General features: G+C 37.6%; 1 protein-coding gene across 6 annotated transcripts; it reads right to left on the bottom strand.

Moving 5' to 3' along the window:
- Positions 1-3477: 3477 nt before the first annotated feature.
- On the bottom strand, positions 3478-19347 carry LOC121870957 (RNA-binding protein lark-like). Of its 6 annotated transcripts, none has more exons than XR_006089803.1 (6): positions 19172-19313; positions 9557-9777; positions 8777-9213; positions 6895-6972; positions 4937-5100; positions 3478-3536 (listed from the first exon to the last, which is right to left on the bottom strand). XR_006089803.1 is itself a non-coding variant. In XM_042372938.1 (5 exons), the coding sequence occupies exons 2-5, from the start codon at positions 9767-9769 to the stop codon at positions 6526-6528; spliced, it is 789 nt and encodes a 262-aa protein (XP_042228872.1). In that variant the 5' UTR covers positions 9770-9777; positions 19237-19347; the 3' UTR covers positions 6271-6525. The 6 variants fall into 6 exon arrangements, 3 of the variants coding, with proteins under 3 accessions (XP_042228872.1, XP_042228874.1, XP_042228871.1); XR_006089802.1 differs by having other exon boundaries at positions 3478-3532; positions 8759-9213; XR_006089801.1 differs by having other exon boundaries at positions 8759-9213.
- Between the last annotated feature and the right edge of the window lie 2552 nt (positions 19348-21899).

Genomic DNA, 21899 nt, shown 5'->3' on the forward strand with positions numbered 1-21899 from the left:
AGTACCACGCACTGCAACAACTATTACAGAAGTTATGGATTAACCTTCGTGGCATTGAAGTAAGGGAGTCCATACTGTGTCATGAGGAGTGTCTCAAGTGGCTCACCTCTGATGTTCGTTAGGTGGTTCACCTATGGAATGCCATAGAACAATTGGTCTCTGGTTGATGGGAGTTACAATTTTTGGTGCCATGTTAAGGTGTTGCATAGTGTTGTATTGTGCCATTGGTCAATTCAGGTCGTAGTAATACAGGAGTACTGTATAGTTGTGTTAAGTGGTTCGTATTTTTCCTTGGTCGAGTTGTAGTATTTTTAGGACAAAGTGGATAAGCCAGTTGAACAGGAAAGTACCAGTTAGTGACACATTGGCAGAGGTTTGAGCAGACTATGTCAGTCATCACCAGTCAACAGTTAGAGCTAAGGAATTGCAGAAGCAAATTAGGGACCTGCAACAAGACCGCTGGCATGGAAGTAACCTAGACACGGATCAAGAGTCAGTTGCAGGAAATGACACAACCCCAACAGCCCCATAGGCAGAAAGTTTCCACCCTATACCACAATTAGGGGGCTTCACAGGTAGCCTTAAGGTTGATCCAGGGGTTCATCCCAAACTAACGGATTATATCGAAGGAAGCGATAGGCAATCATCTCTTTTCAGCCTTAATTATGTTAGAATGTTATCATTGGAATATAACGGGGTTGACTTCTGGGATCAACGTTTTTACATTTTGTAGGCAGGTAGAGTGGCTACTTAAGGATGACCATCAGGTAGAGGCGGCTCTTAGCAGAATGGGGAGTCCAGTAGATGAGATGATTCAGGAGGAACGGAATAGCAGTGGGATGTGGAATTGGAACAACCTTAAGCAAACTTTGAAGTTCAGCACGGGCCAGTGTACCCAGAGGAATGCATGGGCAGATTTTTTTTAGAGAGGAATATCATTTAGAGGACGATCCAGGGAGATGTGTAGAACAAATGAAACAAACTGAAAGTCATAGAGACAAGGTTTGAACCAGTGCCAGGGAAAGATCAGATTATGAAAAATAAATTGTATGATTGCTTGCCAGGGCCAATGCAGAGTTGAAAGGCTACCACCAGGTGTAGGAACTGGTATTTGAGGTCGCATGGCAGTGGACAACATCATATTAGACAGGTCCACCATGAACAAGTAAACCCAGGCATACGTTCTGGAAATCACCCGGGGTCTAAGGGTTAAAATAAAAAAAATGACAACTTAAATAATACATTACCTAAACAAATACAGTATTTTAATTTTGAAGGGAAGAAATTTTATAGGGTAAGCAATTCTAACCTTGCTTCTGAGGAATACATGCCACTGCCTGAACTATCTTCCACATAGTATGCACAGTACAGTCTAGGCAATTTGTACCACACCCCACCTAACTGGTTGCACCAAGGATGTACACCAACTACACATCTGAAATTGTGAACTAAATTCTCAAATCTACTTTACTTTATAATTACCCCCCCCCCAAAATGACAAAAATATGTTAATGTTCACACTGCATGTGTATGTCAGACAACAATTTGAATATACAGTAAATCAATTATTAACAGCAGGGCAGACCTACAGCTTCTCCCAAGATGGGAGTCGCTCAAGAGTACCTGAAATGTGGAGTCCGATGGATGTCAAAATGAACAATTGAACCCATGTCTGTTCCTCTACCATTTCCCCAAAACATACATCCAATGTGTCATATTGTCTTGAACAATATTTTTCAGATACTTTTTTGAGACTGTACATATATAATCAGCCTTGGGTGAAGCCCCAGCAAAACAAAAGCCCACTGTGGTGTGTAGAGGGTGGATAATACAGTACTTTAGATTGGATCACCATGCATAGGACTTATGATTGCTCCACACTGAATTAAGGCACACACAACCCCCCCCTTGACAATATTTTGTTGCACAGTGTATCTAATAATCCCAATGTTATGCACAACGTAACATCGCCCAAAGGCATTTCCACCAGTATTTTCAGGTTCCTCCCTTTTGTCTCTTTTTCCCTCATTAAAAAGCAAGTCCCATAGACTTGACTGCTTGTTAGTGTCGACACAACACTAAGGCTTCAATTGGTGGTATGCCTAACCATACTCTCACTTCCCAATCTTCTCAAGTTAAACACAAACAAAAGTTGTTTGGATTGAGAATGCCCCAGAATTAAACCAACAAACATTTGAACAGGATAAATGCACTACCCAACTTTGATGTTGGGTAGCATGGCTAGGCTAACCACCATTTGAAGGATTATACAGTGCTGTCAACACTTTAACAAGCAGTCAAGTCTTTGGGACTTACTTTTCCATGAGGGCAGAGAAAATGGAGGAAACCAAGTTCAATTGGAAATACCTTTATTCCACACACACACACAGACATTGTATCAGGTGCTCCTCTACTTACGAACGAGTTATGTTACTGAGACTTGTTTGTAAGTCCAACTTTACTCTTGTAGATACCAAGCATATTGTAAAAAATTCAATGATGGATATTTAGTACAGCTATACCCTTTAATACAGCCTAAAACCTGGCTCACTCTTCTCCTCTTAGGTAACGATTGCTCTACCCAAAATTTTCTTCAAAATAATCCACTCATCCACAATTAAACACTTGTTCTGGCAGGTAACCCCCCCTCAGTGATGATGTCTCTCTGAAAGTTTGTAAGTTGAACGTTCTTAAGTAAAGGAGCACCCGTATTATATTTTGATCATATTTTCCTACAAAATTTGTGTGAATCCCTGACATCCTTTTTACCATTTCGGTCAAATTGGTATACTTTTCTTAAGGTTTTTCTTCACCCCCTTCCTTATTACAACTTATTTCTGTTTTCTACCAAATTCCTCTCTTTGTTGCCAAACTCTTCACTCAATGATTACCTCCTCATTCAAACACTTATCTACCCAAAAATCACTTGTACGTTAGCTCATTCACCCCTTTATTTGGACTTTTAACCAAAACAATTCTCTTGTTGTAAACACCAGACAGTGTCATTCTCAATACTCTTGCATCACTTCCGTAAAGAACTCTTTTTCGGTCTTTGCAATTAAAAACTTACCTGACCTGAGAATCGAAATATATTCAGGATTCCACCTCACCATGAGATTTTTTTGTTTACAGCTTAAAAAAAATTTGGATAACTCAATCATTTCAGGGGCCCAAAGATTTGAAAAGCATTGGTGCGCCCAAAATACTTATGTAATTTTACTTCCTCTGAGCACATTTCATGGCAACAATTAGGATAGTACAATATTGTTATGTAAACGTCAGAAAACCAAATTTTCAAAAAATAATTTGAGCTTTCAGTTGTACTCCCACTGTACATCTTTCAGTGAAGACCTAACCAATGCAATTTGCTCAATTGTAACCAATAGGAAGCAACAGTAAAAGGTGAAAGCAAGTCCCATAAAATGCATACAGTACATGCACAACCAGACAATTTACAAGGTAATTGTGAAACAATGGTATTTATGAAACTTTATTTAAAAATGTACATAGCAACACCATCAGCAACTCCCATCTATCTGGAACAAGAAATTTAACTCATTAACAATTTCCGAAACATAAAAAATGACAGCCTGTAATTGGCATTTTTTTTTTATTGGGCACCCCCCATACATCCTTGTGTTAAGTACAGAAGCGTTTACAGTGCCCAACAGGTAAGCATGTTAAGTTCATGCTTACCTTTATGTCTCATGAGTTAAGGACATAGAAGCCTGAAGAGTCGATGGTTTATGTCTAAGCAAGTTATTGGAAGCTCCAACAACTTGTCCCTGAATATGAATTCGCAACTTTCGATTTACAGCAGGTACCTACTTTGCTGCTAGGTGAACAGGGACCAAGGGAGGCTGGGAAGTGTGTCCGAACAACTTTCCACCGGCCCGGGAATCAAACCCGTGACATCTTGCTTGCGAGGCAAGAGCGGTACCGTTCTACCCACCGGCGCCCCCTGCAATTGGCATTATCAATGGGTTTACTTCCCACATGGCAGGGTTGAAAGGCAACCTGTCCGTTCAATATCCTTATTTACATAGTGATTTTCGGCTATGCTATTTTCAAATTCCACTTTAAATGAATAATGTACTTATGAGATTTTTATTGAATCATTTCATGTTGGGACAAATTAAGGTAAATAACGTTTAAGTTATTCCATGAGTGGCATTTCCCGACCATCAACACAGAAAAAGATATAAAAGGGGATAGGTGATTGGATTTATTTCTATAACATTAAATAGGGATTTGAGAGTACAGTACAGTATTGAAAATTTAATACACCAAACTTCTACACATTAAATTTCCATTAGTTTAAATTGAGTTTATGACAAGACATTTGACTTCCAAAAATATTTAAACAAACAATATTTCATATTATATGATTAAAAAATAATAAAAATTGTTTAGTACATCTTGCAAATGGGTTGCCACCCAAGTACTGTAATACTCATTTTATTTGCCTCCGCTTGTTTTCTCGAAGGCCTTCATTTGCTTACTGTTTAATGCACCACTTGCTTTCATTTAATCTTTATCGCTATCCCCTTTTAGGGTTTTATTTACTGACCAGTGGCAACCCTGAAAGGTCCTTTGAAAACTTGTAACTGATACCTCTCTTAAAACCAAATGTGAATGAGTTAAGAGCTAGCTCTGGTCAGATATGAGAAAAGCCAGATCGCGGGTAATGGCACCAAAATAAGTCAAATGCCAACAAATTTATTTAATTTTTTTTACCAACCACCTAAAAAACTGGGTTAGGTTTGTTGAAAAAAAAACCTAAATCTTACAAATTTTGCAGGGGTATAATGGAAAAGTCCCAATATTCTAATCGGTTCCACAAAAAATGGAACCATCTCATAAAATTTCAAGTAACACATTACCTTCCATAAAATTTCTATCAGACAAAAGAAATGTAAATACATGCAATACATACCATTCAGGTAACCTCGGCAAATGCCAACAGGTCAGGACGCTGGACCCAGCATTTAGATCGGCATAGGAATGTTCCATCAAACCATTTTTGCTGTGACATCACAGCCTCAACTTCTCCACTATATGAGGATCAAACCTCACTGGTCACCCAATTCCCAGTTGTACCTAGTAAAAAGGATAAGATTAATTTCATGCATGAAATGTAGTAAAGGGGGATGCTAAAATCTGAACTAGCGCAAGAACTTTAACTTTCTGAAGTCGATGCGAAGAATCGCGATAATCTAGGGGTAGCCTAGGCTTCTTAAGGGCAGGGAAACTTACTGAACGTTTAAAACAATATAAGTACAGTATTAAAGGGGAGCAATCGAAAAGCAAGTTTCGTGTCTTTGAAAGTACGATAAAATACTAAAGGAGCGTAAACAAAATCCTAACAGATTGTATTCCACTAAGTTAAACTAATACGTTTAAGTTTTGATAGATACGACTTAAGAGGACAAAATCCAAGCATATAAATATATAAGTGAGTACATGATGAGAGTATCAAAAGGCGTTGAAATTACCACCGCAAACTGTCATTAAGCTAGGCACTGCTTTGCTTAAGTTATTAGACAGGTACACAGTCGGTAAATCTTGCCAGAGAGAAGTCGAGTGATGGCAATGTGGTTCTTAAGACAGTAAAGATAGGTATCTCAAGTGATGCGATGGATTAAGTGTAAAGCTTAAGATGATGTACTCACAGAAGAGCATACTCAAGTCACTGAGACTGTACTTAATCCTAAAAGTATAACCTATTTAAGTGAGGTAGTACATGCAAGAGTCAACAGACGTTGGTTAGGGCACCGCCTCCCTTAGTTGCCCATTAACAGCTAACCTGCCAATCGCACTGACAGACGAATGTGAGTCAGTCGTGTGAGAGAGTCCAAGAGCAAGTCCGGGCACTCTTACGCCTGATTCACATCTCGTTCATGCTCACACGCTCCACCTGCAAGAGATGTCGCCGACCGGCGCTGCCTCGGGCCTCTAGCACGCGGTCACATCGTCGTCACAAGTCTGGTCGCTTACGATGCTTGTGAACAGTGGGGGATGGAAGTAGGTCGAACAGCATCTGGCCCAGGACATGTCTAGGTCCTACAGTGAACTACAGACGGATGAGGCAAGGATACTGAAGCAAATGACAACTAAAAGATCGCCTCATGTGAATATTGGTTCTTACCTGGTTACCTGTCGCTGGACTCCTCCATATTTTTGATTTGGCTTTAATCAGAGTTCTTGGTGATTTGTTCGAGTTGGTGGTGGTTGTACACTTTCAGATCGCAAGGAATTATTGAAAAAACATTGAAATATTTCCTTAAAAATAAGATTTATTGGTACGCAGTACACTTAAAATTAAACAATATCGACTTTATAAAAAACTTAAAGTCTTCAGGTTTGTTCAAATGTTCAATGAAGTTACGCATTCATGAATCAAGACTTCAGTCGTCTAATCCTTGGAAAGAATTACTGTATTCATGATATTAACTCAGAATGCATCTGCCACCAAGATCTGATTATCGGTGCATGCACACGTCGCTGTCAGCCTCTACTTCGCATCTAAAAGCGTCGGGGGGGCATGTCACGGGGAGGACCGGGGTAGCTACAAGAGAACATGAAAATATTCAAATCACTTTCGGGCTCATAACAAGCTGTCATGGATAAAAAGTTATTAAGAAAATCGCAAGCTATAAATTCGATTATATAATCAAGAACACTATTTTAAAGAAAAGCGAAAAACAAGATAAAAAAAATTAATAATCATCGCAACATTTACCTTTATCCTTCGATTACTTATCGACAAATCAAAATAGCTAGCGATTGTTCCTTAATTTAAACACTGCAATACACAAGAAAGAATTAATTTATACCCACATATGAACAGTGTTTCATAATATTGACAAATACTTAATAAACTGGGTTACTTACCGGCGTGGAGGACTACGGCGGGGTGGAGATCGGCCACGAGGGGGGAACATGTCCCTTCCACCACCATAGATGTCACGCCTACAATTAAGAAAAAGCAACTTAACAAACTAAATCACAAAACACCAACAAGCAAATTATCAATATGCTGTATTGTGCTGGAACATTAAAATTCAAGAGTTTCTATAGAGAAACATCTTTGGGGGTTTACATATCTTATAAAGCCCAATGCAATCCTTAAGACACTGAAGTTAATGAGGACTGTAGTTTATATGTCATTAAACAGCAAAAACAAACCACTACAATACTGATGGAAGCTCGTTAGTTGAGATTAACTACTATAGCTACCAATGCAACATTACCGAATATAAGATTTTGGTGAAAACCTTATTTGAAGTATTCAAATGCTTAAAAAGCAGTGCTAACCCTCTCATTAGTTCTAGATGAAATACAAAATTAATGAACTTCTAGTTATAATACTTGTGAACCAAGTTTATTTAATTGCATCTTGAAAGGTAATTAAAATGATGAACCTTGAAATTAAAAGTCACGAGCCACTGTACTAGATGCATTTACTTTCCCTCTAGCAACTATTTAGCAGCAACATGACAATCAAACCAGGGTGTCAGCAACTTGCCATGCTATGACAAAGAGGGACTTCTATTTAAAATTAATGCAATGATAGTTATATATATTTTTTTTAACTTGTATACATAGATGTAACTAACCAATATACAGTACAGTATATGCTGAAGGCAGCCAGTCTCCTTGATAAACTTAAATATGGAAAAGGGACAGCTGATCCAAGAAAAAGGATAGGCACTAGTTACCATCCCATCACAGAAACCTAGAGATGCAGCCTCACAGGTCCCCTGATAGAACATTTGACCAGGCTTTGACCAGGCAATCACCACAATGAGTGGAGCTCTGAAGCCATCAGGCACCATGTCAGCCTAAACTAGCCAATCTCAAATCTCTGAGGCATACAAACAATATTATCAGGCAATGCATATCCCAATATGGGAGTGGTTGAATAAAGGGCTGGACAAAATGCAGCAGCCCTGGCCACCTTGCAAGCCTTCTCATTGCCTAACCAGTGAAAACTGACCTGAAGGCTAACATTGCTCTGCTAAGAAGAACCATTCCAGCATCTTAAGAAATAAAGGGTGGAGTGGGTATAAAGGCACTCCTAATCACTATTAATAGTGATGACAACCCAGCAGTAAAAACTGAAGCAATAGTAGATAAAACACCACTGCTTGTAAAAGTTGGAAAGACTACAAATCAAATGGCAGCATCAGACTTGAAACAATCAGTAACAAGAGCGAGCCAAAATGGGATGCATGCTCTAAAAACACTACACAAAAAACAAGACAAAATAAAAAACCTGGGCTAATTTTTGCAGTTACACCCAAACAACCATGACATTTCAAACACCTACTTTATGCTTTGAAAATGAAGGTTTCAATGGCAAGAACAATGATAATGCTACCTGTTCCAAAAATGACCCATGACATACCTACACATATCTAACATATAATGCACATACAACATAATACTTCCATTTCATGCATTGCCTGGTTACAAAAAACGGGGGGAGGGAGAGGGGTCAATAAAGGTTTGAACTAAAATTTAGGTTCTTGTAATCCAAACTACAGGTGTGGATGTGGCAGGAAAGGCTGGTGGTGGGGCAATAATCTTCCAACAACAAATTCCTTAGTGATCCACCTCTTCCACAATCCCTAAATAATTAACCCAATCCTCTTAGCCCACACATTTTATGCACTCAACTTGGAAGGAAGGGGTCATGCAAACATTAAATTTTCATGATTATAAAGGGGGTTTTGATGGGGGAGGGTGAACATACTCTGGCCTTGGTCCATACATATCTCCATATGGGTCGTCCCTGCGGTCATATCCCATGGGAGGAGGTCGTCGGTCCATTGGTGGCGGCGTGCGGCGGCCCATGGGTGGAGGAGGCATGCGGTCATAAGAATCATAGCGATCATATGGGTCCCTGTATGCTGGCTCTCTTGGCATTGGTGGTGGTGGTCGGCGGTCTAGGGCTCCTGCTGGTGGAAGGGGACGGCGATCACGGCGTTCATAATCATCATAATAACCATTTCTCATGGGAGGTGCTGGGGGTGGGCCTGGGGGTGGTGGTCCATAACGATCACCCATGGGTGGTCTCCGGTCATAAGGACCTGGTCGGCCCATGCCCCGTCCTCTCATGGGACCTCCACGTCCACGGAAACCACCACCCATACCTCCACGACCTCCCATACCACCCATTCCTCCTGCACGCTTTTCTCCAGTTGATTGCTGTTCAAAAATAAATACATAAAAATAAACAAATAAAACTAATTATTGTAAAAAATAAAATAAGAGATTATCAAATGCAAGTGAACCAATAAATATTTGCAAGATTTTTGTTCTTGTGTAAAATAATGATAGGCAGACGGCAATAAAATCAACCATTATGCCCGAGCCATAGGTAGAAAGGAATAAATTATGCTCTAATTCAACCTCATAATATACTTTCATTAATTCCACTTCGCTGATTGTATTATTAACTAATGAACTGCAAAACAAAACTTTACTAGAAGGTTAGCCAGTGATATCTTGGGCAAACAAACTAATTTTTTCTTAAATTAGTTCACCTTACCTCTACACTAATTTTAAAGCCATTCATATCCCAGTTATTAAGATTCCTGATAGCTGTTGCTGCCTGTTCTTCTGTCTTCATGTGAACAAATGCATAATTTCCAAGGATGGAACATTCTGTAACTTCACCGAACCTTTCAAACAACTTGCGTAGCTCAAAGTCCTTGCATGTTGGAGGCAGTTTGCCCACGAAAATCTTTGTCTTGGGAGGCATTATGAATGCTGAAAATAAAAAACAACAAAGCTTTATTCCTTTAACACTGTAATACATCCACAAATATTTCATTACTACCAGAACAGAAAAATTGAATGATAAGCTTCATTATGAGAACCCTCAGTGTACCTTGCCCCCTGAATTAAATAGCCTGATTTGAGGCTGTGGAAATATTTCCCTTTATGCCAAATGAACCTAGTTATAATTTGGCATTTCAAGCCTGGACTGGATGATAAAACTCAGAGGAATGGCAACATTATGAAGCCCTAAAAATATCAAGATTTTCATGAAAAAATTGCTAATATATATTTTTGTTAAGGTGATTCACCAAGTAAAAGTTCTTAAATTAAACAAATTTAACCCTGTCAAATCAATAGCTTTGATCAAGTTCCACGGGTACTATGCTACACGCTTTACAAGCCATACTACTAGTTCGTCAATGAAGTGCATCTTGAAAGTAATTATGGTCTGACTGTACCAGAGGGTGAATATCAAAATGTAAAAGACATTAATATACAGTAATCATTCCTGACAACAGAATTCCTTTTAGCAGAATAATTTTGTGCCAGTACAGTACAGGGTATTTGCTTCATCTAGTAAGGCCTTCCACTGGATGAAGTGAGTCGGCTGTGTTGCCCGTGTGGGCTCTCGAACAGTATCACTTTCGGGGCGATCAGTCAGTTTCCTCCACGCCTTGCCACACATTCTCTCAGGTATAATGGAATACCTGCTCAATGCTAACAAGGTAATTGGGTTCATATCAAGGAGTGTGATAGGACAAGCAAGATTCTCATTAAACTTTATCTTGCACGTACAGCACTATAGAAGAGATTCCCTAGAAAGCAAACAGAAGACGACAAGACAAATCCCAGGCATTAAAAACCTTGAGTAGTGCACATTAAAAATTTCTGAAGTTGCATTCTCATGAGATGCAGTCAGGGGAGATACGGTTTTAAGTGTATAAATGGTTTCAAATTCGACAAATTTAGATTTAGACACAAGATAAGTAAACATTGGTTAGTTTTGTAGTGAAACAAATTACCAAACGCCCATTAATGCAAAACTCACTTATGAAGCTTCAAATATAGGTTGGATAGATATGCGAGTGATAAGGTTTGAAGGTTTGGGTGTAAACACGGTAAATTAATAGTAGAGGACATTTTAATAAAGGGGGTGGGGTGCATTTAATGAGTTTCAGAAATAAGACGAATTTCTTCTGTTACACATTTCTTCCATTTTACCAATAACCAAAATATTTGGTCAAAAATCTGAAAATTACCAGAATTCTACTTGGTAGTAAGAAATGGCATGTTCTTTGGTTTATGTATAATAATGCATTACTGCATTGCAGGCTTGCCTAGCCGATTAAAAAAAGGTGGATGTAGGATTTGGGGGTTGAAAATCCTTTTTTGAAATTAAAAAAAGTGTGGCCATGGCTGCTGTGTTCGTATGATGTGCCACTGGCGAGTGGGAAGCTAGAGCCAAATTTTATGGGAACAATACATGCAAATGGAATTTTTCCGTCAAGAGTAGTGTCCACTTTGTGAAAGAGTGCCATCATCACGAGGACAAGCACTTGGGGTAATGTAGTACAACTGTTGTAGTAGCAAAGAAATGCAGAACCTAGTGGTATACTGTGTCATACAATACAGGTTTATTGTCATTTTGAACAATGGAAAATAGTATTGTTTTGTTAGCCATTGGCTGCAAAAACACTGGAATCCTTGCTCCATTCTCCAAATCTTCAGTTATCAACAAACAACAATGTACATTGGAGATGCTACTGCCACATGGTTATACAGTGTTGACTGGACAATCGATTCTGGACAAATCTAAACTCAGAAAACGTAAATATAACCGAGGTTAATAGTTGAGCAGTCTAGGTCTTCGGTGGTATGCATCCATGCCAAGGAAGAAATTTAGGATGCCGTTACTTGACAAGAGACACTGCAACTCTGATACCCTTATGCGAAAAGTACACCAAGAGGGGTTTCCCTCGTGCACAGTTATGAGCGAGCCGCTTACAAGTTTAATTGAGAATGGAATATCACCATAAAATCACTAATCATTCCAAGAACTTTGTGAACACATTGGCTGGCATCAGAAAAGAACATTTAAAACAGTTCCAAATACAAGGTATCTATTCTTCTTCAGACAAGCTGCAAGTTTATACCCTCCACTGTCTGAACAAATTTCAAGGTAAGAATACTTTTGTTGTGAAAATTTATTGCACTGAATAAGGCCCCGCTCACTGAGCAAGGGTTAGCAACAAATCAGATATATTGCGCTGATTATGCAAGGGTTAGCAACTGGCTCCATAGCCATTAGCCGATGTTCAAGAATAAATAAGCTCAGTAATTTGCAATAAAAACAAAGGATGAAATCATGCGGATCACCACAACAATCATTGGGGGGAAAATCGGGTATAAAATAGTTACGTCCTCTACTATAAATTAACTACAGGTTTATGTAAACAAGGCCAATAAGCCAACTGCCGTTTCCTCCACTGTTACATTCTTAAGTTTTGCTGCTCATACTGGGCTGTAAATTGTTTTAGCCAGTTGTTTTTCAGACATGAGGAAAACCACCACATTTTTAGCAAACCGAGACCACATAATTACCCTTCTAAAATGCCATAATTTTAAATCTACTTTATATATATATATATATATATATATATATATATATATATATATATATATATATATATATATATATATATATATATATATATATATATATATATATATATATATATATATATATATACACATATGTATGTATATGTATATATATATATATATATACACATATGTATGTATGTATGTGTGTGTGTGTGTTGACCTTTGTGGTAGGGGTTCCCCTTTTCAAACATTGTCTGCATGTTTCTTTGTTTTTTATCGCTAAATAGTTAGTACAGTATTCGTTTAAAGGCTGTGGCAAGGTTTTATTTTTTTTTCTAGGTTAGGTTTGGTTAGGCTGAAATTTGGAGAATTTTTGGTATTGGTTTCAGCCACAACACGGTTAGAAAAAATGTGTTTACAATTAGTTATATCTTGTTAATAGAAACAACATTCTCTAATACCACTTGTCATAAATGGATATTAACTGAGAAAGCAAGTTCACGTAAATCTGCAGTCACCGCATGTCGTCTGTTTACAGCCGACTCATTCACTGAGCATATTCTAACATCCACAAAAATAAAATAAAAAATTACACCATGAAGCTTCAACAAAGTTGCTTTCATTGGTACCAGATATAAAAATACCTGTAAGTAGTTTCTGTTTAATAAATAAATAAATAAATAAATAAAGAAATATATATATATATATATATATATATATATATATATATATATATATAAAAATACCTGTAAGTATATATATATATATATATATATATATATATATATATATATATATATATATATATATATAATATAAATATATATATATATATAATAAAGATAATATATATATATATATATATATATATATATATATATATATATATATATATATATATATATATATATATATATATATATATATATATATATATATATATATATATATATTTATATATATATATATATATATATATATGCAAGTAAATCACTGTAGGTGCGCGTGATCCAGGTATATGCTGATAACCACAAGGAAACAAGTACCGTAACACCTAAATAAATAAATAAAAATTAAAAACAACAAAGGAGCTACAGCCATTAAACGAATATTTGCCAAAAAATATGGTCAAGGAATGATATGAAAACATTCATACGGGAACAGGTTTTTATTTCCCTTCAATATGGTTAACACAAGAGTGCCTCGCTTTGTAAAATAGCCAATACAGAAAAAAAAAATACAAAATTTCCATCACTTCCGTAAAACCCACCCATTAAAACATCTTATGGCATTTTTTCGTAGCCCCAGCAGATGCCGAATTGCTGACAGGCATCCAGTGCCTTTGCTTATACTGTATATACACACAGCCCCCCCCCCCCCAAATCGGTGTGGCTAGGTTTTCAAGATGGCCACGAATTTTTACTTGTGTACTAAGAAATTTATACTCCCTTTGTGTGTTTGCCTTTTAGAGACAGTAAGTTCTTTTACTTATATTGTATGTACTGTATGTGTGTGTCTACACATATTTACAATGACTCGGCCGCAAAAAAATTAAGGTAGCCTTAAAACTACCCACAGACATTCTTAGGTACATGGTACTGCATTTCATTTTAGATTGTCTATGTATTATTTTTTGCATTTTCGACTTACGGCCAGGATTCGGGTCCCTAACCCCGTCGTAAGTCGGGGACTGCCTGTTCTTTCGACCAACCACGGCTCGAGTTTAGCAATGTTTTTCCGATGGTAGACAATTTTGAGACACTTCTAGGCAGTGGATATTTTATCGTGAGTGCGCTGATTGGCTGATCATCCATTGCCGACAAAGTATCCACTATGTTTCTTCTATGATGTTTCCCTCACAAACGACTTAAAATATACCGGGGATCCGGGGGATTACTTTGCAATGGAATCATGTCTTAAAATTGTTGGTTAATATTCGTCCACTGGTTGCCTGCAGGTTTCCAATTTTCAACATTACAGATGCAGAGACTATAAAAAACATAACATAACTTCATATCATTTCTTGTGCAAATCAATATTAACCGAGTATCTTAAATTTCTAGAAAATTTTCTATACTCGCCATGTTGCCAGTCACTTTTCTCCTCTCCTCTTTACGACATGACAACCAATGACCTTCAAGTATCGTGTCATGCGACCTGGCTGGCCTAGCATTTGAAGCTGCCTTCCACCGTGCAATTTCGAATTTTGAAGGCTTGCGATGGCATGTGGCAAGTATTCTCTCCTTATCTAGTTGTTATTCAGCGAGCTTATGAGAATAAGTGCAGCAATCCAAATGAGACATGATCACGGTGTCCTACCAACATCAAGACTGGCCTACATGTGGACATTTTTACTTTTAAGAGAAATTCTTTTGTCTGTAACCATAACTGCACCAGATCACTCGGCTATATCCTGCACCACAGTAGCAGGTAAGAAAAAATGGTAAGTGTAAGCTTGTTTTTGCCTTTTTTCTGGTGTTTTATTCAAACCTGACTGCCATTTTGGTGCAAATTTGTGATTTTTACAAATTATTTTTTTTAAGTTAATTTGCACTAGAACTAGAGGTCAGATTTGAGTAAACCTTCATAATATATATATATAAAAACAAATATTTTTGTATCAAAAACCGAGGACAGCCTATGTACAAATATTACCAAATTGTCTAAACCATCATAAAAAATATTGCTCGACTCAAGAGCTGGTGGAGGTGCTGTTCTTAGAAATAACCATTTCTTCGTGTAAAAAAATATGTAGAAATTGTAATGTCACGGGTAATTATTGACGACTGACCCACCGGCGAATTTTAATAAAATAATGATCGTCACAATATAAGAACATAAGAAAATAAGGAGTCTGCAATACGGTAGGCCGGTTGGCCTGTGCATGGCAGCTCCTGTCGAGAGTTACTACCACTCTCTATCATCCATGAATCTATCCAGTCTCCCTTTGAAACTTTCCAGCATTCCAGCACTTACTACAAAGTTGCTAAGCTTGTTCCACTCATCCACCACCCTATTTGTGAACCAGTTTCTTCCTATCTCCCTCCTAAACCTAAACTTATCCAACTTGAATCCGTTGCTCCGAGTCCTATCCTGCTCGGATATTATAAGAACTTTATCTATATCACCTTTATTGATTCTTTTCACCCACTTGAATACTTCTATCATATCTCCCCGCACTCTTCGTCTTTCTAGGGAATGCAAGTTTAGTTTCTTTAACCTATGCTGATATGGAAGGTTTCTAAGTCCCGGAATCATTTTCGTCATTCTTTGCTGCACCGACTCTAGTGAATTGATATCCATTCTATAATAAGGGCACCAGAACTTAAGTGTAAGAATATCTGGGGGGGTAAAATTAACAAAATTTAACTACTGTGCTACCTACTGATGACACTAAAATAAGACGTGTTTTCGAATGGTCTGAAAAATGGCAGATGAAATTCAATGTGGACAAATGTAAAGTACTCGGTATAGGAGATGTAAACAGGGAAACCAGATACCAGATGAACAATGATGCCATAGAGAAATCCGACTGGGAGAGAAATTTAGGAGTAATGATAAGTAGGAACCTTAAGCCAAGTAAACAATGTGTTTTTGCTCGTAACAAGGCTAATAAAGTGCTTGGGTTCATACAAAGGAGTGTTAGTTACAAGACTAGCGAGGTCATCCTAAAACTGTATCTTGCGCTTGTGAGACCACACCTGGATTACGCAGTTCAGTTCTGGTCACCGTATTACAGAATGGATATAGAATCATTGGAAAGAATTCAGAGGAGAATGACAAGACTAAAACCAGGCATTAGGAACCTTGAGTATAGACAGGTTAAAGCATCTTAATTTGCACTCCCTCGAGACGTAGAGCGAGGGGCGACCTGATAGAGGTGTATAAGTGGAAGTCAGGGCTAAACAAAGGGGACATTACAAAGGTACTCAAACTATCCAACCAGGAGCGAACTCATAACAATGGTTTTAAATTAGACAAATTTAGATTTAGGCATGAAAAAGGTAAGCACTGGTTTGGAAAGAGTAGTGGATGAATGGAACAAGTTACCAAATATCATTAACTCGAATACGCTGAAAAGCTTCAAACATAGGTTGGATGTTTATATGAGCAATAGGGGTTGGGTGTAAACGGGACTGCCCAGTATGGGCCAATAGGCCCGCTGCAGTTTCCTCCATTCTTGTGTAGTGCTGTTCTCGGAAATTACTTAACACAAGTTTGGTAAAAAAAATTTAATCCCTATTAAGATAATACCCAAACTTTACTTTAGGACACGACTCCCAAGGGGTTGACCAATGTTTTTCCACTGTATTTTAAACAAACCTGACCATTTTTGGCGAAAATTGCTCGTTACTGGGAAGTCTTTTTTTTTTGTGGGGAGAAAACAAAAACGAGTCATCTACCTTAACCCCAAGCCGGGGGCTCTGCCCCCAGACCCCCGGTAGGCCTAAACAAGCCTAAATGTTTTGGTAGTTAAAAACTTTGGGGTGCGCCATATCCGAAAGTACAATACCTAAGAAGTGGAAGGACCAGGGATATGTTGAAATGGATAAAATGATCACCTTTCTCATAAAAATCGACAATAAACCTCCACTACAGCCATTGAGACTGGTCAAGAAGATTCCTTTGGAAAAATAAAAATAAAATGCAATTGGTAAAAAAAAAAATGCATGATGACATCTAAAAATATAAGGTGTCTGCAATAGGCCGGTTGGCCTGTGCACAGCAGCTCCTGTCGAGTTACAACCACACTATCGTCCTTGAATATCTAGCCTCCCTTTAAAACTTCCCAGCATCCCAGCACTTACAAGGTTGCGAAGCTTGTTCCACTCGTCTGCCACCCTATTGTGAACCAGTTTCTTCCTATCTCCCTCCTAAACTTATCCATCATAGGTCACGAGTGAATGACGCCAGTTAATATTACGCATAAGTGACGCGCCGAAAACATCCCCTCAGTGATGCGAATTGAAAACTACATAAAAATCAATTCAAATCAACTGTGTCGATATTATCCATTTCTGCCATGTATATATGGGGTTCAAAATGCTCAGAATAGCAAAATCTAAATGTTTCAGTCGTTTATAACTTTCGGGCGTGCTATGACCTAAAGCAAAATAATACCCAAATATTAACCGGGCAACCTAACCTACTATTGCCATAGAAGGAAATCGACTCCTACCAGGTAACTAAAAAAGGATCCTAGTGAGTGGTAAAATATCAGAATACCCATTGCTTATAAAAACGAATTTTAGCAGTTTTCTTGGTTATTATTCGTTATCCATCCAACACATTTTTTCCCATGAAAAATATATTTTTTCGCTAGTTTCCTTGCCGTTTTAGACGGTTCGGACATTTATCTTAGGGGCAAATCACTTTTTTTTTAGAGTTAGGTTAGGTTGGTTGGTTCATTTGGTATGAGAATAGGTTATTTTTGGTGTTTTGTGCAAATCAGCAGTTTGTCAAGACGAAAATTTTATTTTTTTTTGCAAAAAATAAATAAATATATATATATATGTAATTAATTTACACAAAAATGAAGGTCAGATTTGAGTACACCAAAAATAACCTATTCTCATACCAGAGGCACCAACTCGACAGGAGCTGCCATGCACAGGCCAACCGGCCTATTGCAGACTCCTTATATTCTTACGTAACCAACCTAACCTATTCTCAACCCAAAGGAACCAACCAACCAAATCGACCTAAGCAAACTAAAAATAAAAATAAACAAATAAAAAGTAATTTGCCCAAAAGATAACTGTCCGAATCATCTAAAACGGCAAGCTAGCGAAAAAATATATTTTTCGTGTGAAAAACGGTGTTGGGTAGTTAAAGGTTAATAAAGGTGTACTTGTTTACTTTATTCAGTTTACCAGTGTTATATTTGAAGTAATAAATAACAGCTCTCCGCGCTTCAAAATACCGACATCCTCGAAGACTTGGCACACGTCCTCCCACCTCTCACTCGACACTAGTCTACTGCCGTCAACAAATCATTAAGATTTTAAAGTTTTCCGAGACAAATGATTCACGGCCTTGAGGGGAGCAAGAGACAGGAATGTGTGCAGTAGTTGAGACAGGGTGGGGTAGGAGGGAGAAGCTTGGCTTGGCTTTACCGTGAAGCCCCCCCCCCCCACCTCATAGGATACGCACCACCTTCAGGGTCACGCGACACTATTAAGACCTCATCAAGCTATGGTGCGACACTATTAAGACCTCATCAAGCTATGGTGCGACATGCAAAACTCATATCATCACTACCAATAGTTAACTAGAACGTTCCTTGAACGGTCACTACTTTTAAGAAATACAATAGTATTCACCGGACCACTACAAATTATCGACGACGATCCATGTTAAGTATGCCGATAAACTGCTGAACAACTAACGTTATTAAGTTATAATTAGAAAAGACACTGGCAGGACAACCCCACACGGCCCCCAGGCCCAACCTCAAGAGGCTACCGGCATCATATCCTCGGCGACCCACCTCACGCTCTCGTCAACACCCACTCTTTATCCATCCGTATTTATTTCATCTCCGCATTAAGCTCAAATAAATACGTGTATATAGGATGTTCCGCCATTCGAGATAATATTAATATCAGTATTTACTGTGTTGCGGTCACTTGCACTTTTTATTAATTATAATTCCACCAAACCTTACAAATAACAATGCCGGAGCGGCATAGTTCCTCTCACCTCCGACAAATACTATACTTCTTGAATAAAACTCTAGCTAATCTTCACGTGATTACAACAGTGGAATTCCGCTTACCTGTAGGTACTGTGTAGACTCACAAAAATACAAAACACAATATATGAGCTCAAGCTAGGACGTACGTGTAAACCGTCCGAGAGCAGTTCAAGAATGGCCGCACAGACGCCGCTTCCCGCTTCGTCACTGACGTCACACGTGCTCTGCCGCCCACCAATCACAAGCCACAGTTCTTGCGTCTCTGCCATATCTTTTAAGTAATATATAAATATATATTATCACTTAGATTTTTAATTGTTTTATAGATTCACAAATAAGATTTAAATCACAAATAGCTATCTAATTTGCTATTTATTAGTCCATAAAGATATTTATTTTAATCTGATTGCGTAAAATTTTACACTTGGCATCTTCAAATGCTCCGGCTATTCAGCCCAAGGGGGAATCATGGCGGGATGGGGCGTGGGGACCCGGCGAGGATCGTTGGCGGGGATACGATATGACTCCTCTTGCTTCAATTTATACATTTACGTATATATTGTTACTTTCTCTGAAAGAAAGGGTGAACTATACAATGCGATGAGGTGCAGCATACGGATTTTAGAGTTAAAGCGATAATCTAGTAAATTCGGTGTAGTAGAGCGTGAAGGCCCATAAATCGATAATATACAACTTGACAGCTTAATATCTAGCCTGAAAATATTGCTGCACATTACTAGAAGGAATTTCAACTGACAAGTATTACAGTAACAATTTTATCATTTGATTAGTACCGTCAGACGGAAAAAAAATCCGAGCATGTTTCAACGGAAAATAAGCTCCAGAAACTCCAACAAGTACTGTAAATATCTTCGAAAAACAGAGAAAATACTCAATTAGCAAAATCAAGCTTTAATTTTTCATTAAAAAATACATCAGCTCGCAGATCGGTGTTTACCCAGGATGTGTGGGGCTGTGGGCCCATTGTCATCGTTCTCACCCGTTTGAGAGTGTTTACACTACGTACCCATATCGATTTCCTGTTTAACACCCTTCCTATCCATATTTTCCGATTTATTTTTCATATAATTAACCAATATATATATTGGTTAGCGTTCCCCGGTCAGTCATGGGCTCGTGGGCTATATTGGTTAGCGTTCCCCGGTCAGTCATGGGCTCGTGGGCCGTGAGTTCGAATCCTGGCGGGTTGAGGTGTTGATTATATATATATATATATATATATATATATATATATATATATATATATATATATATATATATATATATATATATATATATATATATATATATATATATATATATATATATATATATATAATATATATATATATATATAAGATGTGTACATCTTTAGAACAAATTTTAAATAACATATATTATATGTTATGATTTGCCTTCAAGAATACGTCTATCACTATTTTTTTTAAATGTTAAGACGTTAGTTGCCAAGTAAGGTCTTGTCACCACCCCTAATGCTTGAATTAGTCTCTTTTATTTTGGTCTAGTGGTTTTGTGTAAATGAAAATAAAATTAGCTTATTGGCTAATATTGTAGCTCAATGTGCGCTTCAGTTACCGTAGACACACGGCTTATGGCACTCTAAAGTTCTAAGACTAATGTCAGCTAATGTTGTGAAGCAGTGTCAGCATTGTAATCAATTGAATTGAATTGAAACAGTTTATTTAGCCAAACAAACACAGATACAGAGTGGATAATAATAACAATTTTAACATGGCTGAGCCAGTTGAGAACCTGAGCTCTCCTGTAGGCACCTGCTATATACTATACATTTATCTCAAGGAAGTATTACGTAACATTTAGTAACATCTGGAATAGTACAATAGCATGGTGGTAATAAGAACATCTCATAATGCTACCTCGGTTATCACATCAATATCTATTTAGTTTATTTATTTATTTTATTTGTTTAGTTTAGTTTTTATTTAAATTATAAATATGTACATAAATGAAAGTGAAATTGAAAAATATTAAGTATAATTAATGGGGGAGCAGTACAACATGGGCTGTACAGTATTAAGGTTGAGCAAGAGGACAGGGCTGTCAGGATTATGTCTACTGGCAAATATGTTTATTGCAATGGTAATTTCTTACCTATTTACATGATAATTTCCGATAAAACGGTTTTGATGGTACAATAAAAGCAGGTACTGTAAATATAGTAGGTATTACAAGAAATATTAATACATAGACAATAGATATTTTTTAAGAGATGATTTAAAGGAAGGGAGCTTAGTCTTTGCTCGGATGGGTGGGGGTAAGTTGTTCCATACCTTCACACTGTGATATTTTATGGAGGTCTGGGACTGAGAGGAGCGCATTGGGGGTGGTCTTAGTAGCTCTGGGTGCCTTAAGTTGTATCTATGATTATTTCAGAACTGGAAATAATAATTGTCAAGCAAGTGATTGATAGATTTGTAAACAAAGAGGGCACAGCAGTAGGTGTTAATATCTTCGAATTTTAACATTTTCAATTTCACTTCAATAAACAAGGGAAAGCCTAATAAACTAGCCCAAATTTGTTTTATATGTGTTCATTTATTATTAATAAAACATTGACACACAAGAAATGTGTTTTAAGCGTTTAAGTAAATGATGGTCAGACTTATAATAATGACAACTTTTATACAAAATTTTCTACCAAATACTGTAGTATGTTCAGTAACATCCTTGCCCTCAGTGTAACGTATAAAGTCCGCAAATATGTAATTATAAAAACATCCCGACACTTGACAACTTGACGTCACAGTCAGGCTGAGTTTGGTGAGGT

Source organism: Homarus americanus, unplaced genomic scaffold (assembly GCF_018991925.1).
Source record: "Homarus americanus isolate GMGI-L3 unplaced genomic scaffold, GMGI_Hamer_2.0 scaffold52512, whole genome shotgun sequence".
NCBI lineage: Eukaryota > Metazoa > Arthropoda > Malacostraca > Decapoda > Nephropidae > Homarus > Homarus americanus.